Source organism: Budorcas taxicolor, chromosome 1 (assembly GCF_023091745.1).
Source record: "Budorcas taxicolor isolate Tak-1 chromosome 1, Takin1.1, whole genome shotgun sequence".
Classification (NCBI taxonomy): domain Eukaryota; kingdom Metazoa; phylum Chordata; class Mammalia; order Artiodactyla; family Bovidae; genus Budorcas; species Budorcas taxicolor.
The window spans coordinates 151943159-151971089 of record NC_068910.1 but is presented as its reverse complement, the minus strand read 5'-3'; the positions used below and the strand labels follow the sequence as shown (position 1 = coordinate 151971089).

At 38.7% G+C, this 27931-nt stretch overlaps 1 protein-coding gene across 1 annotated transcript in view; it reads left to right on the top strand.

Annotated features, from left to right (window-relative positions):
• The window catches only part of ACTL6A (actin like 6A), a 28973-nt gene extending 1044 nt beyond the window's left edge, over nt 1-27929 (top strand). The window contains exons 2-14 of the mRNA XM_052640531.1: nt 9803-9879; nt 10045-10219; nt 13942-14042; nt 14667-14764; nt 19376-19470; nt 19743-19849; nt 19945-20034; nt 21448-21509; nt 21877-21991; nt 22137-22217; nt 24005-24100; nt 26456-26542; nt 27718-27929. Of these exons, the coding sequence (XP_052496491.1) occupies nt 9803-9879; nt 10045-10219; nt 13942-14042; nt 14667-14764; nt 19376-19470; nt 19743-19849; nt 19945-20034; nt 21448-21509; nt 21877-21991; nt 22137-22217; nt 24005-24100; nt 26456-26542; nt 27718-27798 (1265 nt within the window). The 3' untranslated portion in view covers nt 27799-27929. The remainder of the gene's footprint in view (nt 1-9802; nt 9880-10044; nt 10220-13941; nt 14043-14666; nt 14765-19375; nt 19471-19742; nt 19850-19944; nt 20035-21447; nt 21510-21876; nt 21992-22136; nt 22218-24004; nt 24101-26455; nt 26543-27717) is intronic.
• Nucleotides 27930-27931: the final 2 nt, after the last annotated feature.

Genomic DNA, 27931 nt, shown 5'->3' with positions numbered 1-27931 from the left:
TCTACCGAATTGGAGCCTCCGTTTTTTCGAGATGCTTAGATGAAGCATTGATGTATATGATTCATGTTTTTGATGAATTAGAGAAGAAAGAAACCCAAAGTCGTGCTTTTGTTACTGTGTTTAGTAAGGATACTGTTTTCTGAGCGGATGGAATATTATAGGTAGGAGATGAAAATAAGCTTTTTAAAGTTTTTAATAGTTTTGAAGTGAAGCTTTGAGTTTCTGCTCAGGTGACACGTTGGCCCTCACCCTCTCCTTCTCCATATGTTTTTGGTTTTGATTTCTGAAGTGTAAGAATCAGTTTTCCATTGTTACTTTGGAGAAAGCCTAGTGGATCTTCATGATTTACTTTTTCCCCACCTGAAGATGTAATTCTGACAAAAAAGCTGAGTATACGTGCTCGTGGAGGCTGCAGACTCTATTTTTTGTTTTGTTTCGTTTTTGGCCTCACCATACAGCCTGTGGGATCTTAGTCTCCAGATCAGGGACAGAACCAAGCCCCCTGCATGGGAACCACAGAGTTTTAATTACTGGACCACTAGGGAAGTCCCTCTCCGGTGTTTTTGCCTGGAGAATCCCAGGGACGGGCGAGCCTGGTGGGCTGCTGTCTATGGGGTCTCACGAGTCAGACATGACTGAAGCAGCAGCAGCAGCAGCAGCAGCAGCAGCAGCAGCAGCAGGGAAGTCCCTGCTGATTGTTTTGACTCTCAGGTTCACTCATCCAAGGACCTAAAGGTTGTCCACTGAGTATTTTAATGTGAGTAAGGTAGAAATGGATACCAGTAATTCCAACAGTCAACATTTATTGAGTGCATCCTGTGTACCAGGAACTGTTCTTCCTGACAGAGGCTTGTAATGCATTGTATTTAATACATGCATTGTCAGTTAATCCACAACAGCCATGGGAGGTGGTTCTACTTTTCCCCATATTATTAAAGAAGAAAATAAGGCATAGAAAAGATTAACCAGCCTAGAGTTACATAACTTTCTCGCAAATGGGCAGCAGGAACTTCTGGGATAAAGAAAAGGCATTTCAGTAAAACCTTTTCTCATTAAAAAAATTTTAAGTCATTTTTCAAGTATATAACGGCAGCATATTCGTGTATGATTTAGATATTCAGAATAAACATCCCTTTGTTCATGTAGAGGAGTATATCTTAAAGCCTGTTTCACATATAAAGTATTTAAAACTGACAAAAATAAGTGTATGATTTTGTGTTTGAGCTGCTACTGTATGACCAGTATTTATAGTGGGTCACATTTCCCAAAAGGTTTACTGTGAAAGGCAACGAAACCTCCCACCCACATTTTGTGTGTAATTAACTTAGTAAACTGTATTTTTAACTTACTTGCTTATAAAATGAATGTTTGTAGTTTAATTTTTAAAATTGGTAGCTCTTTTATTCCAGTGTTTTTTTCCCTGATCAGACCTAACACTCCGCTTTAGATAAAATGCACAGTTCATCCATATTTTCATACTTTCCATAATTGGTTTCTGGGCCTACTCATTGCTCCTGTGTCTATCTTACACGGTACTCCTCTGCTTCAGTCTCCTTTCCTTGACAGAAACAAACAGGTATACTACTGGTCCATCTTCGATACTTCATTACTTTTATCATTCCACTGCCCCCCTTCCCATCTCTAATCATAAAAATTTCTCAAAATCATTCTCCCTGTGAATTGGGGCTCCCTTGTCCAAACAAAAAAGTAAAACAGCCTTCTTACCTCTTCGCAAAGTCATTAGCTTCCAGTATCGTGTTGGAATGTTTTTAAGACCAGGTTAGAAAATTGCCCTCATTGCTTCATGTTTTCTCAGAAATACCACTTCACCCCTAAACTTGGAAGCCATTTACTCAGGAGTAAAAGGTGTGTGTGCTCAGTTGTGTCCAATTCTTTGTGACCCCATGGACTGTAGGCCACCAGGTTTCTCTGTCCATGGGATTTTTCCAGGCAAGAGTACTGGAATGGGTTGCCATTTCCTTCTCTAGGGGATCTTCCCGACCCAGGGATCAAACCCAAGTCTTCTGCATTGGCAAGCAGATTCCTTACCACTGAACCACGAAGGAAGCCTTAGCTTTTAACAGAACAATAGACCTATACAGGACTACAGAATAGACATAACTGATAGACTTAATAGAACTACAGGAAATAGACTTACCTCTCATCCTTAAAAAAAGGAAAATGAACATATGGAAAATTTCCAAGAATCAAGAGAGTCTTCCTCAAATTAAAATTCTACTATGTCCAGTTTACCACACTAATTCAGTTAAGTTCAGTTGCTCAGTCGTGTCCGACTCTTTGCGACCCCATGGAATGCAGCACTCCAGGGTTCCCTGTCCATCACCAACTTCCGGAGCTTGCTCAAACTCATGTCCATCAAGTCAGTGATGCCATCTGATCATCTCATCCTCTGTCATCCCCTTCTCCTCCTTCCTTTGGTCTTTCCCAGCATCAGGGTCTTTTCCAATGAGTCAGTTCTTCGCATCAGGTGGTCAAAGTATTGGAGTTTCAGCTTCAGCATCAGTCCTTCCAGTGAACATTCAGGACAGATTTCCTTTAGGATGGACTGGTTGGATCTCCTTGCAGTCCAAGGGACTCTCAAAAGTCTTCTCCAACACCACAGTTCAAAAGCATCAGTTCTTCGGCACTCAGCCTTTATAGTTCAACTCTCACATCCATGGAAGTGATGTTGAAAAACCATACTTTGTTGGCAAAGTAATGTCTCTGCTTTTTAATATGCTGTCTAGGTTGGTCATAACTTTTCTTCCAAGGAGTAAGTGTCTTTTAATTTCAGGCTGCAGTCACTATCTGCAGTGATTTTGGAGCCCCCCCAAAATAAAGTCTGACACTGTTTCCATTGTTCCTCCATCTATTTGCCATGAAGTGATGGGACCAGATGCCATGATCTTAGTTTTCTGAATGTTGAGTTTTAAGCCAACTTTTTCACTCTCCTCTTTCACTTTCAAGAGGCTCTTTAGTTCTTCACTTTCTGCCATAAGGGTGGTCATCTGTATATCTGAGGTTATTGATATTTCTGCCTGCAATCTTGATTTCCAGCTTGTGCTTCATCCAGCCCAGCATTTCGCATGATGTACTCTGCATATAAGTTAAATAAGCAGGGTGACAATATACAGCCTTGACGTACTTCTTTCCTTAAAGACAGGTATAACTGACTTGTTAGATTTTTCTTTTCACAGAAATTTTTTGAATGCTTGTTATATGCAGAGTATAGCTTCTGCCTTCAAGAAGCTCAAAGTCTTATAGGTAAGTCAGTCAAATAAACAGACACTGTATTTCATGTAGTTTTAGTTGTATAACCACCCCACCCCACGTACATTTAAAGAGCTGAAGTTGGAATGATATTGGTGGCATGGCACAGTTTAATTGGAAGCATGTTTTTTTCCTTAGTGGTATGTGAAAAGTCTTTTACTGATGATAAAGGATATTGACTAATTCAGTGGAGTATGTTCAGTATGGACAGTATATAGAAGGTACAAAGGTAGCACAGTCAAGAAAGGTCTTAATGTGGAGGAGTCAAGGGACCTTACAAGGGAGGTTATGAAGATGATGAAAGAGGAATAGAGAGGGACAGCATATGCGGAGTAAATGGTGTGTTTAGGAGACAACATAATCTTCAGTAATGCAGGTGTATGAAGTGGGAGGAGAGACTGCTGCCAGATTATGCTAGGTCTTGTATATCACTTGGGTGGAATGATTTTGATTTTATCTTGCAGATGATGATAAAGCACTGCATGATTCTCCCCTTTCTTTTTGTTGAAGGATTTATGTACCAAAATGTTCAGAGTTATAGTTTTGAAAGGAAAGGTGGGTCCAGAAAGTAAAGATGGAAGCACAGTACCATGGGGAATTATGGTAATTCCCAGTTGCGATAAGAACTTGACTCAGGCAGTGGCAATGGCATTAAAGAAGAAGGGATTTGAAAAATGTTTAGCAGAAATATTTGGCAGAATTGGATGAGAGATATAAAATAAGAAGGTGTTCAGGAAAGTTGTTGCCTCTGATGGCTGGGACCACTAACTGTGATAAGCACTGCTGAGATTAGATTAGGCAGAGTGGGGGAAGGAGATGATACTTCAGGTATGTTGAATTTGAGGTACCCAGGGGACATTGGGTGGAAGTAATGTACAGTAAGAAGTTTGAGATACAGATTAGATGAAGGTGTGAGGGCTTGAGGGGTAAGTTTGAGATTGGAAGCATCACTAGGTAGAAGCTGAGGCTGTAGGAGTGGAGCAGATTACAAAGGCCGAGTTAGAGGAGGGGCTCCTGACAGGGGGTCCTTGCCCTCCCTAAGGAGTCCATGGATATAGCTATCTATATTCATCTGTTTTTTTTTTAATAGTCTATCTGAGAACATTGTAAGAAGACATTCATAAGTGTCCTGAGCTGTGTGTATTAGTTTGCTGCCATAACGAAGAATGAGTGACTTAAACAACAAAAATTAATTTTCTCACAGTTTTTGAGGGTAGAAGTCTGAGATCGGGTGTTGCTAGGGTTGTTTTCTTTGGAGGTTTTTTCCTTGTAGGCCTTTCTCCTGGTGCCTTCACATGGTCTTCCCTCTGTACATACACGTGTCCAGGTTTCTTCTTCATGTGAGGATATTAGTCATACTGGATTAGAGTCTACCCTAATGATCTTATTTTAACTTAGTCATCTCTTTAAATACCTTATCTCCAGACGTTCAGTTACTTGGGGTTAAGACTCCACCAAAATCACTGCAGATGGTGACTGCACCCACAACATAAAAAGATGCTTGCTTCTTCGAAGAAAAGCTGTGACAAACCTAGATAGCATATTAAAAAACAGAGACATCACTTGGCTGACAAAGGTCTAGTCACCCTGCTTATTTAACTTATATGCAGAATACATCATGAGAAACGCTGGACTGGAAGAAACACAAGCTGGAATCAAGATTGCTGGGAGAAATATCAATAACCTCAGATATGCAGATGACACCACCCTTAAGAGGAACTAAAAAGTCTCTTGATGAAAGTAAAAGAGGAGAGTGAAAAAGTAGGCTTAAAGCTCAACATTCAGAAAACGAAGATCATGGCATCCAGTCCCATCACTTCATGGGAAATAGATGGGGAAAGAGTTGAAACAGTGTCAGACTTTATTTTTTTGGGCTCCAAAATCACTGCAGATGGTGATTGCAGCCATGAAATCAAAAGACGCTTACTCCTTGGAAGAAAAGTTATGAGCAACCTAGATAGTATATTCAAAAGCAGAGACATTACATTGCCGACTAAGGTCCGTCTAGTCAAGGCTATGGTTTTTCCTGTGGTCATGTATGGATGTGAGAGTTGGACTGTGAAGAAAACTGAGCGCCAAAGAATTGATGCTTTTGAACTGTGGTGTTGGAGAAGACTCTTGAGAGTCCCTTGGACTGCAAGGAGATCCAACCAGTCCATTCTAAAGGAGATCAACCCTGGGAATTCTTTGGAAGGAATGATGCTAAAGCTGAAACTCCAGTACTTTGGCCACCTCATGCGATGAGTTGACTTATTGGAAAAGACTTTGATGCTGGGAGGGATTGGGGGCAGGAGGAGAAGGGGACGACCGAGGATGAGATGGCTGGATGGCATCACTGACTCGATGGACGCAAGTCTGAGTGAACTCTGGGATTTGGTGATGGACAGGGAGGCCTGGCGTACTGTGATTCATGGGGTTGCAAAGAGTCAGACACGACTGAGCGACTGAACTGAACTGAACTGAGTCAAAGCTATGGTTTTTCCGATAGTCATGTACGGATGTGAGAGCTGGACCTTTAATGAAGAAGACTGAGCGCCGAAGAATTGATGCTTTCAAACTGTGGAGTTGAAGACTCTTGAGAGTCCCTTGGACTGCAAGGAGATCAAATCAGTCAATCCTAAAGGAAACCCATCCTGAATGTTCATTGGAAGGACTAATGCTGAAGCTGAAACTCCAATACTTTGACCACCTGATGTGAAGAGCTGACTCATTGGAAAAGACTTTGATGCTGGGAAAGATTGAAGGTAGGAGAAAAGGGTGACAGAGGATGAGATGATTGGATGGCATTACTGACTCAAAGGACATGAGTTTGAGCAAGCCCTGGGAGATAGTGAAGGACAGGGAAGCCTGGCATGCTGCAGCCCATATGACTGAACAACAGCAGGACTTAAGCACACGAATTTTAGGATGAAACAGTTCAGCCTCTATCATTGTCCAAGGGTCCATGACACAGAAGAGGTTAAAAGCCCTGGTGCGAGGTAAAAGGTTGATCCGTGAGAGCAGGAGTAGAAAGTTTTGGTTAACCAAGCGATTAATTCATTAGTTAGGATATTTCTTTACCCAAGAGTATTCTGGTTAATTAAAGTCTTAGAGTTTACCAATTCATGTTCATTGGAATACTACTTTACCTACTGTTTATACTTAAGTTTACATGCTGTGGTGAAAATAATTGCAGTGTACTGCTTTTAAGGGCCTTTTCTTTAAGACAAAATAATTTGGATCAGAGATTGTGTAGAGAAAAGTTGATTACTTTGGGAAATGTAACAAATGCAGAAGATTCTTTTCAAATTAGAAATAAACATAGGTGGCTCTTCATTTTATTTCAACAAAAATGAGGTTACTGTGCTGTAAAGAAACCATCTCTCAACTGTGATAATTATAGTGTAATAGTCTTTATTTTAAAATTTATTATTTTAGTTTTTGAATACTTAATATTAAAAATAAAATTTATGTAAGTTTGTATGTGATACTTCTATATTCACTGCTGAGGTTAAATAAATGTAATATTTTGTCATATTTGCCTCAGATATTTTATGAAATAAGATGTTGTTGGTATAGATTCCTCCTCTCTGCTTCCTTAGAGGTAACCAGTGAGCTGAAGTTGGGATGTAATATTCCCCAACCCTATACGTATTTTTATACTTTCATTAAGTGTGTGTGAATCCATAATGAATTAAATAGTATTAAAATATGTGTGCACAGTAACTAGGTTTTTAAAGTAATTCTTTTGAGATTTATCCATGTTGATATGTGCAGATCTGGACTATTCACTTTTAACTACTATGTAGCAATAGTAAATATTTCACTGTATGAAAGCTGTAGTTTATTTCCCTACTGAGAGACCATTTAATCTACCTTTTCCTGCAGCAAGCAGTGTGATGATAATTATAACACCAGTACACTTATGTGCTTATTATGTACCAAGTATTGCTCTAAGTGCTTCCATACTTCGAGCATCCACTGAGATAGGAACTGTTATTGCACATTTTACATATGAGGAAATTGACGCAGACAGGTTAGTAAATCACCTGAGGTCACATACATAGCTAGTGAGGCTTCTTGTACATGTCTGCTCGTGATATACATGAGAGAGTTTCTCTAGAGAAGATAAGAAGTGTAATTTCTATGTATGCACATTTTCAGTTTTAGTAGATATGACTATTCCCCAGAGTGTTTGTATCAGTTTACAACTTTTGCTGGCAAATATGTAAGAGCTCCTCTTTTTCTACTTCTTTGACAATACTTGGTCTTACCAGACTTGATCTTGTCAATTTCATCGAGCTAAGCAATATTTTTTTTAATAATTCAGTGAAAAATTCCTTCTTTCAAAAATCAATGCCTAGAAAACCCAAGTGCCTTCTTTTAGGAAGTGTGCCATTTTGGGTGAAGTATTTAAAGTGTGGCGCTTCTCTGGTGGCTCAGTGGTATAGAACCCGCCTGCAGTGTAGGAGATTCAGGTTGGCTCCCTGGGTGGGGAAGATCCCCTGGAGAAGGAAATGGCAGCCTACTCCTGTATTCTGGCCTGGAGAATCCCATGGACAGGGGAGCCTGACGGGTTCCAATCCGTAGGGTTGCAGAGAATCAAACGTGACTGAAGTAACTGAGCACGCATATATGCACACACATTTAAAAAGTATAATTAAAGGCTTTTCTCTGAATTTGAATATGAAAAAAAAGACAGCTTTCTCTCTCAGCATTAAACTTTTATCTCCTACACATTTCTGTGAAGTGTGTAAACTTTGGTACCTTCATTTTAATGATATTTACCTGGCCCACGTTATACCTTATAACGTTATACCTTACCTCTGGTTCCTTATTTTTCTTGGGGTTTTGCTAAATTTCTTCCCAAATTCCATGAAATATAATGTTGTTTAATGTATGAAAAAAAATGATGTGCCTCAGTGTACTGGATCTCCCTCCTTGGCCCTCCCAGATCCACTCTACTCCTGTGTCCGCCCGCTCTGTCGCTTAAAGGTTGACCCTGGTAGACTGCATCTGTGGACTGTCAACCTTTGGTTTGGCCCATGGTTCAGAGAGGCCTGGTGGGCTACAGTCCATGGGGTCGCACAGAGGCAGACACGACTGAGCGGCTAAGTACACACAGGGTAACGGAGCTTCCTGCTTTGTGCCTCTTGTCCTGGTGTGATTATTAATAGGGGCTCTTACCACGTTTAGAAGTAGCTCCATCTGGATGAGAAATGATATGATCACCCTAGCCAGTGGGGAGAGGTTGGCAGATGTGTTAGGCTGACTCCATCCTCAACTGAAGGTCGCAGCTCCTGTCAGGTACCCTCCCGACACAAGTCTCTCTCCAGGTTCTAGTAACAGTTCCTCCCTCATGTTTCTTCAGTTCTCAGTGTGGCAACAGATTTCTGTTATCACTTATCCTAGGATATCATACTGTCCTTTCTGGTTTTCCTGTATTGTTGTATCTTTGTAAGTAGACCCTTTAATAAGTAAACTCCTCTTCAGTTCAGTTCAGTTGAGTTGCTCAGTCGTGTCCGACTCTGAGACCCCATGAATCACAGTACACCAGGCCTCCCTGTCCATCACCATCTCCCGGAGTTCACTCAAACTAGGGTCTATCGAGTCGGTGATGCCATCCAGCCATCTTGTCCTCTGTCGTCCCCTTTTCCTCCTGCCCCCAATCCCTCCCAGCATCAGAGTCTTTTCCAATGAGTCAACTCTTTGCATGAGGTGGCCAAAGTATTGGAGTTTCAGCTTCAGCATCAGTCCTTCCAAAGAACACTCAGGACTGATCTCCAGAATGGACTGGTTGGATCTCTTTGCAGTCCAAGGGACTCTCAAGAGTCTTCTCCAACACCACAGTTCAAAAGCATCAATTCTTCAGCACTCAGCTTTCTTCACAGTCCAACTCTCACATCCGTACATGACCACTTGAAAAACCATGGCCTTGACTAGACGGACCTTTGTTGGCAAAAAAACAAGGCGGTCCCACCTATTACATAGACACTAATGCCCTGCGAGTTCCGAGGGAGAACACAGAGGCCATCTCCCCACTGAAAAATGGGATGGGTATGATGTTTTTTCCTATGGATTTGATTATAAATGTAGAATATGTATAGTATATTTCAGATATAAAGCAGTGGCTGCTTATAAGTTGAACATCAGTCAAAGGCTTTGGCATAGTCAATAAAGCAGAAATAGATGTTTTTCTGGAACTCTCTTTTTCCATGATCCAGCAGATGTTGGCAGTTTGATCTCTGGTTCCTCTGCCTTTTCTAAAACCAGCTTGACCATCTGGAAGTTCACGGTTCACATATTGCTGAAGCCTGGCTTGGAGAAAAACTCTCCTTAAATTACCTAATTTTAGCATATCGTCTTTTTGCTGATTGAACCTCTACTAATATACTATATTTGACTTGCTATATTTTAATTAAATAAGTCTTTAAAGCATATTTAAAACTAGGTTCAAAGTAGTAGTAACATGAATATAAGCACATTAAGTACTCTTTAATTTTCATATGGTACTTGTAAGTTGTTAATGTTAGTTATCTTTTCATCTTTTCAGATGAAGTCGGAGCCCTTGTTTTTGACATTGGATCCTATACTGTGAGAGCTGGTTATGCTGGCGAAGACTGTCCCAAGGTCAGTGTAATGTTAGAGTTAATTGGATATACAGGAGCCATTCATGCAGAGTTAAATTCACTCAGAAAGTCTAACTCAAATATGGTAAAAAGATATTAGTTGGTGGGAAATGACTCCTTGATAAAAGCATATAAAACTTGTAAATCATGTTTTTGACTCTTTCAGGTGGATTTCCCTACAGCTATTGGTATGGTGGTAGAAAGAGATGATGGAAGTACACTGATGGAAATCGATGGTGATAAAGGCAAACAAGGCGGTCCCACCTATTACATAGACACTAATGCCCTGCGAGTTCCGAGGGAGAACACAGAGGCCATCTCCCCACTGAAAAATGGGATGGGTATGATGTTTTTTCCTATGGATTTGATTATAAATGTAGAGTATGTATAGTATATTTCAGATATAAAGCAGTGGCTGCTTATAAGTTGAACATCAGCTATCTTCTTTGTTCTTATTCCATGAACTGATGTTCTAGGCACTGAGAATACAAAGATGCATAAAACATGTTGCTTTTCCTAACAAACTTATAGGTATAGAAGCTAGATTTGTGTATATAAATATAACTGTGTTTGATAAGCAGTGGGGTTACAGAGGAGAGATATTTAACTCTGTGGGGGTCAGAGATGGTTTTCACAGAGGAGCTAACTGTGCTGAATCTTGATCACTGGATAAGAATTAGCCTGACTGACAAGGCTGGGCAGAGCAGAGCAGCCAGCATGTGTGAAGAGTGGTATTGTGGGAGAAACTTACATGTCTAGGAATGCCGTCAGTTAAGTATGGCTATAATAGTAGGTGCATTAGGGCCGGTTTCAGGAAAGGCAGGCAGAGAGCAATCATAAAAGGGCTTGGAATGCCAGTATATTAAGCAGTTAACTGAAATGTTACCCCAAAGGAATTTTTAAACAGAGATGTGAAACGCTCATATATGCCAAATGGAAAGATTATTCTAACAGTAATACATAGGCATGATTAGAGGGAGATACTAGAAACAGGAAGATCAATTAGGGAGGTGAGTCCAAATGAGAAATGAAGAGGTTTTAAATTGTAACACTGATGGCAGAGATCCTGAGGTGGCTGTCTGAGATATCCAGGACAAATGGTGCTAAGAATTTAAACTTTCAAAAGTTTGAAAAAAAGTTTCCTAGATTTTTGGAGTCACTGAATAAGGGGTACCATGCACTAGGGAAGGAGCAAGCTTTATGGTCTTAAAAAGCAAATGTCCACTGTCACTCTTAGGTCCAGTTATTTACTAAAAGGAGTCACGAAATTCAGCATGTAATGGTACCATAGCTAAGGTTTATTATGCCGAAAGGATACAAAGCAGAACTGACAAAAGGAAGAAAAGGGCATGCAGTGAAGTCCAAAGGAAACCAGCACAAGCTTCCAAGAGCTTACAGTGTAGTCATAAAGGATGTGCTTAAACCTTCCGGCAACGAGGAACATGTGTGTGTAGTCCGTTATGCGTGCTCAGTTATATCCAACTCTTTGTGACCCCATGGACTGTAGCCTCCCAGGCTCCTTTGTCCATGGGATTTCCCAGGCAAGAATACTGGAGTGGGTTACCGTTTCCTTTTCCAGAGGCTCTTCCCGACCCAGGCATCAAACCTGCGTCTCCTGAGTCTCCTGCATTGGCAGATGGTTTCTTTATGACTGAGCCACCTGGGAAATCCATGGTCTACTAGGGGAGCACATTAAAGACTCAGCACCCTGCTTCACACTCACAGGATAGCTGTTTTATAAAGACAGACAATAGCAAGTGTGATGAGGATATAGAGAAACTGAAATCTCCATATCTATTTCTGGGAGAGAACATAAAATAGTACAGCAGCTTTGAAAAATAGTTTGACAATTTCTTAATAGGTTAAATATAAATTCAGCTTATAATCCAAACAGTTCCACTCCTAGGTATCAGTACAAGAGAACTGAAACCTATGTCCACACAAATACTTAAATGCAAACGTTCATAGCAGCATTGTCCATATTAACTGAAAAGTGGATATAGTCCAAAGGTGCATCATTGGATGAATGGGTACACAGTGTGCTGTATCCATAAAAGGAAGTATTAATACTATTCGACAATAAAAGAAACAAAATAACTGATACAAGTCAAAATATCAGTTGGGTTTTGATGAACCCCAAAAGCCTTATGCCAAATGGAGGAAATCAGATGCAAAATTCCACATAATGTGGAATCACTTACTCTAATATGGAATGACCAGGAAAAGCTAATTTATACAGACAGAAAGTAAAGTAGCAGTTGCTTGGGGCTGTGGATATTATGAGAAGTGACTGTTAAAGGGCATACAGTTTCTTTTTGAGGTGATGGAGCTATTCTAAAATTATGTTGTAATAAGAGTCACACAACTGTGTAGCTTTACAGAAGAAAATCTCTTCATTGTACACATAAAATTCATGTTATGGAAAATTATATCTCTATAGAACTGCTAAAGAACTGGAAGAATATTTTTTGTTACAAATATTTTATTTCTTATATTATCCTGATACTTGGAATAAATAACTATCTTTTGGATTCAGAAAAAAAAGGACTCAGTACCCATGGTTTTTATTGGTGACTGGTCATGTAGGTACCTTGTGCCCAACATGTTCCAAAACCCCAGACTCCCAGTATAAACCACATTGTTTGTATAAATGGTTTAGGCACAGTGAACTACTCTTTTTTGGGGAAAGTTTTATATCAATGTAGGAAACTGTTTACCAGACAAGTTCCCAGATGCCAGCCAAGGGTCAGCCTTGCAAGCAGGCCTTTCTCAGGTTTGCTGAGTTAACTCTTTCTGCATAGCAAGAGTTTATTAGTTCAAAGTGTTTGAGTATAGATGCTGGTTTAATAAGCAAGTAAGAATGATTTTAAGACATGGAATTGATTTTTTTTTTTCACCCAGAAAGAGTTTGGGAGGTGAAAACAGGATTGAGGGTGAGATTCCTTATGGAAACTTACTCTGTATTTAACCAGTAGAGGTGCCTATGAAGGGGAATGAGATGAACAGTTAGAGAAGTAGGAGAAGATTCAGGAGAAAACCAAGAAAAGAAAAAATTCGAGAAGTAAAGAAGTCCAGTGAGTCTCATTGTTCTTAACTGTGGCATTGAGATTTATGCTAAGAAGGGGAAAGAGAAGTTAAAGCTATAGAGGAAGTGCCTTGACCAAAATATCCCATTCTGGACTTTCACTGCTCCGCCTGCCAATGCAGGGGACGTGGGTTCAATCCCTGGTCCAGGAAGATGGCACAGGCTGGAGGGCAACCATGCTCACGTGAAGCAGCTGCTGGAGCCCATGCACCCTGGAGCGTGCGCTCTGCAGCCGGAGAAACCACGACAGTGAGAAGCCTGAGCACTGCAACTAGAGAGCAGCCCCTGGGCAGCAACGAAGGCCTAGCAGCCCCCAGAAAACAGAGCAGTGAGTTAAACCCATCCTGATAGGCCTATAACAATACCAACATGGTGTACAGATGATGCCATGCTTTGTTGGTCTGTGGCAGAAGAAGTTTGTGAACTCTTGAATCAATGTGTCAGTAATTTAGAGAGGCTAGATGAGATTACAGACGCAAAGGATCCACTGGGTTTACCTGTTAGACGTTCATTAGTGACTTATGCAAGCAGTCAGTGCAATGTTTTAATGGAAAGCAAATTGAAAACATATTCTTCTTTAAATTTTTTATAATGTTTTTATGTCTTTTTTTCATACAGATTGTTGCTGTTAGCTCCAAATCATGCAATTCTGTTTCCTCTTACAATTTGAATTGTGTTTTGGGCTTTATAGTTAGTACTTAACCGAATACTATTTATTTGGTATTTTAGGTGTGTTAGATACCTTAATTTTATCTGGGTCAGGTCTAGGGGTTATGGTACTGTTGGGGCTGGAGGAGCCATATCTAGAAGACAAAGCTAATGTCTGTATGAAGTACTGTTTTATGAGGTAGAGCTGTAAAACAAGTCAGTTCTGTATATTAAAGTATCAGTGCTAAACCATTAGAAACAGTCTCTCAGAAGATGCTGTATTCATCTCCAACTAAGTACTGTTTTCAAGGTATTTATCTTATATTCTAGTTGAAGATTGGGATAGTTTCCAGGCTATTTTGGATCATACCTACAAAATGCATGTCAAATCAGAAGCCAGCCTGCATCCTGTTCTCATGTCAGAAGCACCAGTAAGACAAACTTTTTCAAGTTTTCTAGGTTTTTTTTTACTCATTTTACTCTTTTTCTTTAAAGAGATATAGAAATTCATATTTTGAAAATGAGGGAAAGGGGGATTCCTTTTTAAATACTCTTACAACTTTTATTATTTCAATAATAAAAATACTCAAAGAACAACAGTAAAGCACCCTAGTGGGTTCTGGCAGTTATTTATCTATTTTTTTCCAGGAATTTAATATCTAATTTCCTTTGACTGCTTCCCATTTTGATTCATGAATTGTCTCTTATCCCTCAAGGGCAGTGTATATCTGCTTTTTTACTCAATCTTAGGAGTGACTAGATTCATTCTTAAGATTTAATACTTCATGTTTATAAGAATCCTGATTACTCTATACTTTGAAAAGTCTGTAGTTTCTAGAATTCATAGCAGCAATTTTACTTTTCAGATAATAAACTTTATTAAATTTATTACAAATACATAGAGATAAATGTTGTAAAGATATTATGAAGATTTTCCATGGTAATTTAATGTTTTACATTTTTGTTAATACAGTACTGAAATGAATTTTGAGATAAATCAGCATTTTAGATTTTAAACAATAAGCAATTTGCATTTCTTTTTCCCTACTCTCAAGTGGAATACCAGAGCAAAGAGAGAGAAACTGACAGAGCTGATGTTTGAACACTACAACATTCCTGCATTCTTCCTTTGCAAAACTGCCGTTTTGACAGCGTATCCTTGAAAGAGTAATACTCAGCTTCTCTTCATGAGTGACTGTGGTTCTGCTAAAGGTGATGTGCTCAGCAGGAAGACAGGAGTCAGTTCTTGCTTGTCAGAAGTTGAGGGAGTTTTCCCCATTGCTTTTTGGATACCTGTCTTTCAGTATTTCTTACTGGAACTGATGTGCATGAAAGTGTGAGAGGGAGATGGGAAATAAACACTCAAATTCTGCTCATTAATTTAACAAAGTTTTTTAAAAATTGTGTTTTTAGAAGGGGAATGTGAAGAGAAGGCCTAGATGAGTTCAAAGAGTGTCATTTCCTTCCTCCTCTCCAGTGCCTGAGAAAAGTGGAAGTTGTCTATAAATTCATTTAAGATTTAATCACCAAATATTTTTTATGAGCATATTAAGGAACAGACAAGGAAATACTATGTCCTGACCTCAAAGAATAATGTAATATTCTTGTTGAAAACTAAATAACATTTAAATAGTACTTCAAAATAGCACTGGCAAAAGTCATAAAGAAGTACATGATTCATCTGAAATTTTCAAATAGCAGTTATAGTTCAGTGGAGGAAGATTGAAGCCTGACAAACCTTGTAAAGAAAAGAGAATTTTGAGACTTCCCTGGCAGTCAGTGGTTAAAGACTTCACACTTCCAGTGCAGGGGACATGAGTTCAATCCTTGATTGGGGAACTAACATCCTGCACGCCATGTAGTGCGCCCACCACCCCCCTCCCCCCAAAAAAACTGAGGGAATTTAGTTGCAAGGTGAAGGGAAAGGAGTCCTATATTTAGAGTTCAAGTAACAGTGCTGATAAACTGATCTTGATTTAGGTACTTAAAATCAACCTCACCTTTTACACATTTATCCTGTGTACCTCCCTGGATTGCTATAATATTCAAGTGAATTTTACATGTGTGAGAATCACTGTGGTAGCTGTAATCTAACATTTGTCTGTCGTGCTGTGTCTTGGAGATGACTTTAGCAAAAGTGCGGAGGTAGAAAGGGTAAGCATTCCTCACAGTGAGTTTAGAGTTGAAGATTTATATTCAGCTTTAGTGAGAGTTGTAAAAATAGGTTTAGGTCAGACTGTGGAAGCCTTGCATGTTGTATTTTAAAAATGTGAACTTTAGACTTGAGAGAACCATTGCAGGTTTTGAGTAGAGGATGGAGAGCACTAGCAGACTCTCTGTGTGCATTATCTCATTTAATTTTCATAATAACCCTGTCAGGAGTCAGAATCAAAACAAGCAAACTGGTCCCAGTCTACAGCTTGAAAATGGCAGTTATGAATTTGAACATAAGATCTGTTTGGCTGCTTCCTTGCAAGGAGTATGTAAATGGAATTGGCATTGTTTTATTTTTTAACTTTTTATTATAGAAAATTTCTTATATAAAAGAAGATAGAACATTATATTGAACTGCCATGTGCCCATCACCCAGGTTAAATCATTTTCAACACAAAGCTAAGTTGTATTAGCTATATAACCATATCCACTCCCTCCTCCATGGTTTTGAAATAAATCCCAGACAAGAGTGGCTTCGTTTTGCAATTTTTCAAACCTCTTTAACATTGGACTTAATAGCAGAAGTTGGATTTTCATGTCTAGCCTTTGCATTCAGTCTGCTGTGTATCATATATGACATAGCCTCTGGAAAACTCTCTTGTACATTCATGAGAGAATGACAGTGAAAAGGGCAAATAACATTTTAGTATTATTCTAAAGATGGTTTTGACTTCTCAAGCATGGTTTTGGGATTCTTTTACACTTTAAAAAATTACTGGGGGACTTCCCTGGTGGTCCAGTGGTGGAGAATCTGCCTGCCAATGCAGGGGACACAGGTTTGATCTCCAGTCCGGAAAGATCCTACATGCCACAGAGCAATTAAGCCTGTGTGCCACAACCACTGAGCCCATGTGCTGCGACTGCTGAAACCTGTGTGCCCTAGAGCCCATGGTCTACAACAAGAGAAGCCACCGCAGTAAGAAGCCTGCACACCACAATGAAGAATGGCCCCCGCTCACCGCAACTAGAGAAAGCCTGAGCGCAGCAACAACGACCCAGCTCAACGAAAAATAAATACATAAATGAAATTATTAAAAAAACAAGACACTGGAAAAGTGCAAGAAGCCACAGAGCTTTTGTTTTTATAGGTTATAGCTATCAATATTACTGTTTAAGAATTTAAAACTAAGACTTCTTTTAACATTTTCTTATTAGTTTAAAAAAAAAAAAAGGATAGATACATTAATGTCAACACAAGTAACAGTTTTATGAAAAAGATAACTGTTTTCCAAAACAAAAACATTAGTGAAAAGATTATGTTTGTTTTATCTGACTTAACTGATAGCTGGCTTCTCATCTGCCAGTCTCAGGCTCTGCCCTTCTGACACCGCAGTTTGAGAGGCAGGCTTCAGCTAGCTGTTTGCTGGCCGAGCTGCATACTTACGGAAAATTCATTTAGTTACAAAGTTAGCAAAATCATTGGTGCCCCTCATTTTTCAAGAATGCATTATTCTCCTGTTCTCTCTGCATTTTATTGGTTCCCCTGAAGTCCTGCACTTGAATAGTTCAGTTGTCAACTAAACATTCGGGTAGATTTTATACTCAGGTTTTGTGTTTTGCCCATTCTGTGGTTCTCTTGCTTCCAGAGTTTCTACCTTTAATGTCTAGCTTTTCTTCCAGCCCTGAACTCTCTGTGTAGACTTAGGTGGTAAGGCTGCAGTTCTTCAGTGCTTTCTTGAGCTGTAGCCTGGAAGCTGGGAAGCACTCTCAGGAGAGGAGGGTGCAGACTTGCAGTTCTTACTCCTTCAAGTTGCAGTTTCATGAGAATTAGTTTTGGCTGAATTTTGACTACTTTTAAATACTTTCCAGTGTTTTGAAATGGTCACTGAAAATAATTTGCCCAGATTTTAGAACTGTCATTTTTAGGAGGGCTTACATGCTTTTAGTCTGGTGTTACTGTATCACTTTGTACTAATAGAGACAAAATTAGTGTTTAGGTATATAGTCCATCAGAGATCAATGAAGTAGCAGTAATAGCAAAGATAAATTATTAACCTACCTTTCTGGCCATTTATTCTCAGATCTCTTTTCTCTGTTCATTCCTGTCCATGCCTTGGTTTTCTGCTCTTAGTCTTTCATCTCTCTTGACATGTTCGTTCTTATTTAACTATCTGTTTCCTTGACTTCAGATACCAGTTATACACTGACCAATTCCAAATCATATCTGTATCCCAGATCTTTCTTGTGAGCTCCAGGCCCATGTCCAGCTGCCTACTAGAACTTTTTCTGTTAGTTATTTGTTTAAGCACTTTAAACTCAATATATCAAAAATTGAATTCCTCTTCTCTCCCGTCAAATTTATTCCTTCTTTGTGTCTTATCTTACTCCCAGTTGTCTAGACCAGAAATCTTTCTCATTAACCCTTCAGATTAAGTAGTAATCAAGCCCTGTGTATTATCCAGCCTCCCCTGACTCCAATCCAAACCCACAAATCCATTTATTTCTCTGTGCACTGCCATTTTATTAGGTGTAGCCCTTCCTCTTGCCCATTCTTCACACTGCAACTCTAATCATCTTTGTTAATTGCCAACCTGCTGATTTAAGCCATAATCATTTCCCACAGTCTTGCCTTTCTTATTTCAGGCTCTGCTGAACTGCTCTGCACTTGCCAGACCTCTTCCCGTGCTCTCTTGCCTCCTAGCCTTCCCACATGTTTCAGCTCTTTGCCATGCCTCCGTCCTCAGCTTTCACTTGAGTTTCCTAAGGATGGGTTATACTCCTTTATACTCTCCCAGGGTATCCTGAACTGTTCTTTGTATAGTTTATTGATGTCCTCTTCACTAAACAGGATATCCTTCAGGGCAGAGACAGCTTTGGTTCACCCCTTTGTGTCTTCTGTGCTTAAGGAATGCTAGTAAGAGACTGCTTCCCTTCTTTATTGAGCACCAGACTCATCACTAGGCACACGATAGATGCTCAGTAAATGTTGGATGACCCAGTGAATGGCTGTACTCCTAAATGTCAGTTTGTGATGTTCATGTCATGTAGGCCTTCTGCAGCACAGAACTGTGAAAAATGGGATAAATTCTGTCTGCTGATAATCACTGGCTGTTGAATCTACCTGGAATAGCTCTTCGTATTGAGCTGGGAGAGATGATAACTGCCACTCAGCTGCCAAACTGAAATGGCTCTTTAATCCTATGTGAGAATGGTTTTAGTTTTTAGCTCAGATGGCACAGCCTCCCACTGTTCTTACCAAGTTTCTGTAGATTTTGTTAAATGCTTCTCAATTTGTTGGAAGCCCTTTTGATCTGTGCCAGAGGCTTTGAATAATTGTGCTAATTTTGACCAGCTTAACAGATGTCTCTCTCTCTGGGATAAAGGTTTCTCCGACTTTCTCATACCACCATTCTGAAAGTCCTGCCTGTTGTCGTTTTTTTTTTTTTTTAAAACCAGTTATTATTTGATATCAACTTTCATCCCTGTGTTTACTTTAACACATTTTTAAGCCATGATGCAAGTTTTAAAAATGCCTTAATAAAAACCTTCCCTTTAATAAACATTATTTTAGGAACCTTGATACTTTCTTTTCCTTAATGCTTTAAACTAGATTTGCTAATGGTCGTTCTACCGGGCTTATTTTGGACAGTGGAGCCACTCACACCACTGCAATTCCTGTTCATGATGGCTATGTTCTTCAGCAAGGTAAGTTTTTAACCAGGGTTCACTGAGGACACAGATCATGAAATAAAGCAATGACTTGGGCTATCAAAGTCATTTCCAAGTCATGTTTTTTTTAAAAAAATCTGTAGTATATAGTGTATATTTAAAACTGAGGCATGGCTTCTTTCATGCTTGGAGGATAGTTCCATTAATTCTCCTTGAAAAAAAATAGTCGTGTAAAAACACAGGAAATTCATCCCAAGGAGCTTGGATGGAATGCTTTCTTACTGAGTCTTGTGTAATCTGTTTCATAGGCATTGTGAAGTCCCCTCTTGCTGGAGACTTTATCACTATGCAGTGCAGGGAACTCTTCCAAGAAATGAATATAGAACTGATTCCTCCATATATGATTGCATCAAAAGTAAGTGGTGATTGAATTTTATTTCTGGGGCTTACCTTCAACTCCACAGCCCCATGTTGTGAACTCTTAACCTAGCACTTGTTCTTGGCACTTAGGAAGCTGTTCGTGAAGGGTCTCCAGCAAACTGGAAAAGAAAAGAGAAGCTGCCCCAGGTTACCAGGTCTTGGCACAATTACATGTGTAACGTAAGTAATCCTGTTCTCTTCACAAAAGCATTATATAGGCGGTAAGTCTTTGAACAGAGTATGAACATTTTATATTTTCAAACTTATATTTTTAATGATATTTGCAAACAAAATTAATAGCTTTTGGCAGGGGCTGGGGGAAGGGTATGCTTTTCATGCTTGTCAGATATCAACAAACTACTCTATATTCACTTGAACTACTATGGTGAGACCTGAAAGGAGCTTTGGGGTAAAAACAAACTAGTATGGCTCCGTTAACATTTTCTTTCGTAAACTTGAGTCAGCTATATAAAAAAATGTATTATTGTTTATAGCAAGCAACCAGGGAAAGGTTTTCTTTACTGAAAATCCATCTCTGACCATGAATGACTTAGTGACGGGGGAGAGGTTAGTAAAACAACCTCTCACACCACAATATGCATTCTTTTTTTTTTTTTTTTTAATATTTATTTATGGCTGTGCTGGGTCTTTGCTGCTGCACAAAGTTGTGGCGAGCAGGGGCTCTCTTGATTGTGATGTGTGGGCTTCTCATTGAAGTGGCCTGTCCTGTTGTGGAACACGGGCTCTAGGGCATGGTGGCTTCAGTAGTTGTGGCTTGAAGGTTCTAGAGCACAGGCTTGATAGTTGCACGGGTTTAGCCACTTTGATGCATGTGAGAACTTCCCAGATCAGGGATCGAACCTGTGTCTTCTCCATTGGCAGATAGATTCTTTACCGCCGAGCCATCAGGGATGCCTAATATGGCAGTGATATAACATATTTGACAAGTTCTTTACACCCAAAGATAAAGATTTTTTGTGGGTGTTCGATACAAGGAAAAATTGTGAAGATGATTAATAATTGTACCTAGACCTTAGAAGATTCTTCCTTAGTAGCTCAGAGGTCCTATGTATTTCACTGCACGTTTTGTAACTTTTATACTATGTCAGTCATTAAAAGTTCCATAAGATACAATGTATATGCATTTTATGTATGTATATTCAGTTAATGAAGTCTTGCTTTTAAGCTTATTTTAAAGGGAAAAATAGTGAATCAACTATATTCCAATAAAAAAATTTTTTAAGTAAAAAAAAGTTTTATTATGTAGAACTGTGATACAAGGGTTTCCACTTATTTTTATCTCATCATTTTTTTCCATAACAGTTGTAATTTAAATGTTATATAATTTAGTTTGTAATACAAGTGTTTAGAATTAGGTTTCTTGATGCTCAGAGTCCTTGGCTGGGGAGATTTATACCCTTGAAATGAGTTAGCCATCCAGGATTGTGGTCCAGTTTCATTAAGAAAAATGTTTTGGATGGGAAAGGGAATAAAAAAAAGAACAATATTTTGAAAATAATGTTATGAAACTATAGATTACAAAGACAAATCTCAATAATCTTGTTTCTTAACCTTTTTTTTTTTAATTCATAGTGTGTTATCCAGGATTTTCAAGCCTCAGTACTTCAAGTATCAGATTCAACTTACGATGAACAGTATGTTTTTTTTTTTTTTGTACAAGACTTAAAACTTAAACTATACTTCATATATATATATAACTGAATCAATTTACTATATACCAGAGACTAACACAACATTATAAATCAACTATGCGTCAACTTTTTAAAAAAACTGTATATTTCATAAATGAGAGAAATTGATTTGTTTAGTTAAAAATATGTAGAATATGCTTAACTGGTCTAAAGATAAAAAGTTAAATACTGAATAACATTTTGAAAGAAAATAAGATTTTACCACTCTGCTTTCTTACAAGCTGATGCTTCCTCAATATTGTTTATAATAGTTTGTAATTCTGAAGAGGGATGTTTGTCTTTGTTTAATATTGTCTGATACACTTTTCAGAGTAGCTGCACAGATGCCAACTGTTCATTATGAATTCCCCAATGGCTACAACTGTGATTTTGGAGCAGAACGGTTAAAGATTCCTGAAGGATTATTTGACCCTTCCAATGTAAAGGTATAAGTTTATTTCATAACAGCCTCATTTTTTCCTTTAAAGATCTCTTGGAGTTACAAAAGCTAAATAAGACTACAAACTTTTTTGGATGTGCTTTATGGTTTGAAGGTCTTCTGTGTGACTGCTGGTTTCTGTTTTGTTGTAGGGGTTATCAGGAAATACAATGCTGGGCGTCAGTCATGTTGTCACTACAAGTGTTGGAATGTGTGATATTGATATCAGACCAGTAAGTGCCACTCTTGTTTATGGCATCAGGGTATCTTTTAGGGCAAACCAGTGCCCCCGGTATTTATAATGGCCATCAGTTTTTTTAAGTTGGCAACTTTGGCCACTGACTCTGAAGTCCATTTTATGAAAGAATATGTAAAAAAAAATGAAGTTCTACTAGAAAAAGGAAAATGCAAAACTCAAAAGCTGTTGTGTCCAATGTAGTTAGCTTTTGGCCACATATAGCAGTTCAACTAAAATAAATAGAAATTTACATTTCAATTCTTCAGTTGCACGAGCCACATTATAAATGTAGCTAGAACATTTTCATTAGCACAGAAAATTCTTTTGGACTGTGCTGGTCTAGAGATTTCCTAAAATGTGACAAACCAAACTATATTAGTGGTTTTTAACGTATATAGTAGTTTTACTTTTTAGGAAGGTGTGGTTTAAATTATGTAACTTTTACATAGAGTTTAGATGTAAACTTTGTATTTTTTGTACTTTGCCAAGGTTTTTATTTTTTTTCATCAGTTTATTTCTTGCCAAGTTTTAAGGACTGACTCCATATTCTGTACCTCTTCCCTGGTGGCTCAGATGGTAAAGAATCTGCCTACCAATGCAGGAGACCCAGGTTCAGTCCCTGAGTTGGGAAGATCCCCTGGAGGAGGAAATGGCAACCCACTCCAGTATTCTTGCCTAGGAAATCCCGTGGACACAGGAGCCTGGGAGGCTGTAGTCTATGGGGTCACAAAGAGTTGGACACAACTCTATATTCTATACCATGCTATTAGATAGACCATATCTTATTTAAACCCTAGGTTTTAATTTGTAGCCAGTGTGTTACCTCAGTTTTTTAGTTCCTTCATTTGCTTAGAGCTTAGTGCTAATAGCTAAGGTTATATAGACATTTGGAATACATTTTTAAAAATATGGAATAAATTTTAAAAATATGAACTTAGCCACTAAAAAGGCAGGCTGATATTTAACTTTCTGATGCATACATGCAAATTAGAGGTAAAGTGTACTCCTTATTTGGGGTTCCCGGGTGATGCTAGTGGCAAAGAACCTCACCTGCCAATGCAGGAGACATTCAGTCCCTGGGCCAGAAAGAGATCATAGCAACCCACTCCATTATTCTTGCCTGGAGAATCCCATGGACAGAGGAGCCTGGTGGGCTACAGTTTCTGGGATCGCAGAGTCAGACACACCTGAAGCAACTTAGCACACATACTCCTTACTACTGGGAATTTGTTTTTGATGGAGGAAGCCTCAGCATATAGATTTTGAAAAAGGTCATCCCTGCAGAAGAGAAAGGTAGCAGTCATTTTGGCCAGGACTATTGTCAGAGTATGTATTGCCCACCATAATCTGTCCAATTTTAAATGCCATAGCTTCTAGATGAGAACTCTGAGATGATGTAATTAGGAAATAAACTTCTCAAGTACTGGCTGCTATCTGCCAAAAAATTACAATTGGATTTTAGAATAGTTGCCTTAAATTAGTGGTTCTTAAACTTTAATACACGAATCATCTGGAGAGTTTTAAACAAACAAACACAAAACTTTCCCTAGACTCCACCCCCAGAAATTTGTATTTAATTGCCCCCAGCACCAGTGTTTTAAATGCTCCCTAAATGAGTCAAATGTGCAGCCAGGATTGAGAACCACTGGATTAAACAACTTGGTCTGTATAGAAGTAAAAAATTTAAAAAGTAAAAACTGTAGTGGAACACATAGTTTTATCTGTAGTTGTGTTTAAATGGTTGGAAACATTTGGAGCTCATTTATTTTTGTTTCATTCCAGGGTCTCTATGGCAGCGTGATAGTGGCAGGAGGAAACACACTAATACAGAGCTTTACTGACAGGTTGAACAGAGAACTCTCTCAGAAAACACCCCCAGTAAGTTGTGTGTTCTTCAGTGGTATTTTTCAGTCATATATATCCTCCTACTGGTGGAAAATCTATGTAGATACAGTTTGTTTTTCAGTAGATTGATGGTATCTTGTGTGTGCCTGGTATAGTATTAATACTCCTTATTAATAAAATTTTTCTAGATGACATTAGTTACTCCCATTACTCTCCATTACTATTTGAATCTTATTTTATTCATTGATTCCATACTTAAGTGCCTACAGTCTGCTAGGCACTAGGGATAGAAAATATAGTCCCTTCTCACCAAGGGCTTAGTCAGCTAGGAGGACTATACCAGCGAAAAAGAAAACCTGTAATGTGCTAAGTGGTTCAGTATGTCATCAGCCAAGCACTCTGGAGTGTCAGAGGAAATCCTCCTGAAGAGTTGTTTCAGTGAATGAGTTCCGTTGGTTGACAGTTTATGAAAGAACATCTAGGTGAAATACGTGCAAAAATACGAAGGGAAGAGGGTATATTCTAACATTTTGAAGTAGTTGGCTTGTAGTGTGTATAGAAGTGGGGTGTGCTATATGGTTGGAAAGATGAATCCGATGGTGTATTATGACCTAAGGCTGCTGTAACAAAGTGCCACAAAGTAGATGGTTCAAAACAAGAGAAATTTATTACCTCTTAGTCTGGAAGCTAGAATTCTGAAATCAACATGTTATCAGGGCCATGCTGTCTGAAACCTGCAGAAGAGAATTTTTCCTTCCCTCTTCCCGTCATCTGACGATTTGGCAACAATCCTTGGCGTTTCTTGGGTTGCAGTTATAGCACTTCAGTGTCCATCTCCATCGTCATATGGCATTCTCTCTGTGGGTCTGTCCTCTTCTCGGAGACTGTTTCTAAATTAGGTCAGATTCACAGGAACTGGGGATTATCAACATACCTCTTTGGAAGATACAGTTCAACCCAGAAAGATAGGTACCAGTCATATCACTTACATAGCAAATTTACAGGGTAAAATCTGGCAGAGGACTGAAGAGCTTTTATGTTTTATTAAAAACATTCCTTGGTACACTATGATAACTTTCAAAAAGGATAGAAGAATCTGGTTTAGAGAGAAGGTGGTGTACATGGTACATTAGTAACAGGCATTTTTAGATTTTTAAACATCCATGAAGTAGTTTTCTGTAAGGTATTCTGCAATAAATACTACATTTTAAAAAATTTATTAGAGGTTAGATGGGCCCTAACAGAATCTATAGATGCTGTGTATTTGAATGTTTTACTGATGCCACAGTCTTTTAAGTATTGATACAGGCACTAGATTGACATCTCCTTACATTTTTGGAGATACAGACTGATCTGGAATATACCTTGATTTAGTACTTTAGATTTCAAAGAAAGTCCCAGAATAATGAATATAGACATGGGCTGTCCAAGGTCTGATCAAGACCAGGTAGATGCTATCTTTGTCTTTTAGGAGGCAATTAAAATTTAATGAAATCCGTTGTAATAGGATTTGACCAGTTCCTCACCTACAAAACCCCGTGTTCATCCCTTCTGCTCCCAGCACCTCTCCTTCCCATTCTACATACTCCACCCTTGCTGCAGCACAGACTCAAACTGAATGTTCATATATAGAGTAACTGGTAAGTATCAACAATCTGAGAACTATCCCCAGAAGCAAATTCCTAGGTAAGGAGATCTCTCCATACAGGAAGTGAGATAGGGGTAGTGCTGAGCCATAAAACCATGTTTATCGAGAGGGTGTTCAAGCGTAACAGAAACACTAATCTGAAAAGAATGCATTTTGGTTTGGATGGGGGCAAGAAGGAATGGGAGGAGGGGGTGAACCAAGATAGCACGAAAGCCCAAAGAATAAGTTAGAAAGTTGAGGACGACTGCAGAAAGGGCAGCTAGTTGGGGTAATAATTATACTTGGTGTTGATAAAATGAAATAATATATGAAGTAGTTAGCACACTACTTGATATATAGTAAGTGTTCAAATACATATTTGCTGTTTCAAGGTGAAATTCTGAATACTGTACTCTCTAGCATGTAGTTTTCTGAAGTTTATAGGTGAGTGAGTAAAGTCACTCAGTCTTGTCCGACTCCTTGCGACCCCATGGTCAGGCTCCTTTGTCCATGGGACTCTCCAGGCAACAGCACTGGAGTGGGTTACCATTTACCTCTCATAATTTATTAAATTACACAAGCCAAAGTACTTTAAAATCCTATACAGTAGTTCAACCTATGCCTATTATTAACCTAGCTACTACAAAATAATTATGTATAATTAATGGTTGAACCAGAGCCACTAATGTCATCAAAATTGAATTTCCTAAGTTGAGGCCCTGTTCTATTTGATCACACTAATACTTATTCTTTTGTTTTAGAGTATGCGGTTGAAACTGATTGCAAATAATACGACAGTAGAACGGAGGTTTAGTTCATGGATCGGTGGCTCCATTCTAGCTTCTTTGGTTAGTAGATAAACTACTTTGCAAAATAGTTTAAGATTCTTATTTAACTTGAATGTATCACTTAAAATACTAAATTTAGTAAAAAGACTAAAATAATTCCTGTGCATCATTTATCTATCACATTTGTAGAGGACCTATGCTTACCTATTCTGAAATAGTCTTACCTATTCTGAAATGACAAAAATGCCTCATTGCCTTATTAATGGGTATTGTCAGTCTGATTACAGTTTCCCTCTCCAAGGTGGGAATCTGTTAACTTATCCATGCCTCTTCTAACAGTACTCACATTGGCACTGGTCAGGACTTATTCTGCAGCCCACTTAAAATTAAATCATTCTTCTTAGATTCTGGTTGCTCCCTGGCCTGTTGCTGAGGTAGAAGTCAGGAATTGGTTCCTGGGGCAGATGGTGAAGTCATGGTATTGAGGTTTGCATGTTGCTTGGACTGGCTTCCTACCTTGAAATCAGGAGGAAATTCTTGCACTTAACCTGTATCCTAAATTTGGAAAATTTCCCCTTCACCTCAGAGCAGCCAAAGTAAATGAGTACTTACGCTAAATATTTTTAAAAGCTATTAACTATTAAATGTTTTTAACTGCCCATTTATATGTTTCTGGTCTATGTTTTATTTCTAGTCTCCTAACAGATCTTAGTTCAAAACTGAATACGTACGAATCCACTTGAGTAGTCACAGGGAACGGATTTCTCCTGCTTACACGTCTTAGCAGTAACACAGTCCAGGATCCTTCCTCCTTCGGTCCTTTTCCTCCTTTCACCTTCTGTTTATTTAGAATAGTGCATGTGTACTGTCATTTGTGTGCTTGCCAAACTTTATCCTAGTCCGAGTTCTCAATGTTACCGTTAATCAAATGCTAGAACATTGCATAAATACTGTACTAGGATCAAGCCTTCCAGCAGTTTCTGTTGTTGCTGTTAACCAAGCCATCATAGCTAAACTCTTCCTTCATCTTCCTTTCCCAGCATTTTCTAAGTCCTCAAGACAGTATAAATAGTCTTTGGGTATTCTAGAGGAGGGCAGAAATAAGAAGGGTATAATTTGAGTACTACTTGGGGAGAGGTATAAGAGCTCTTAAAAGATTCAGAATTGTGAAAATATTTTAAAAATTTGTTCCCAATAGAAAGGTAGATATATGTAATTTTTCTTTTCTTTCACAGGGCACCTTTCAGCAGATGTGGATTTCCAAACAAGAATATGAAGAAGGAGGAAAGCAGTGTGTAGAAAGGAAATGCCCTTGATAAGTTCCCAAATCTCTACCTTCTATGTCACCTTACGTTTCATAGCTTTAGTATACTCAGGAAAAGAACAACCATCTTTTGTAGGATGTTTATACATTTTTGCATATTTCAATTCCACTTAAATTTTTTAAGG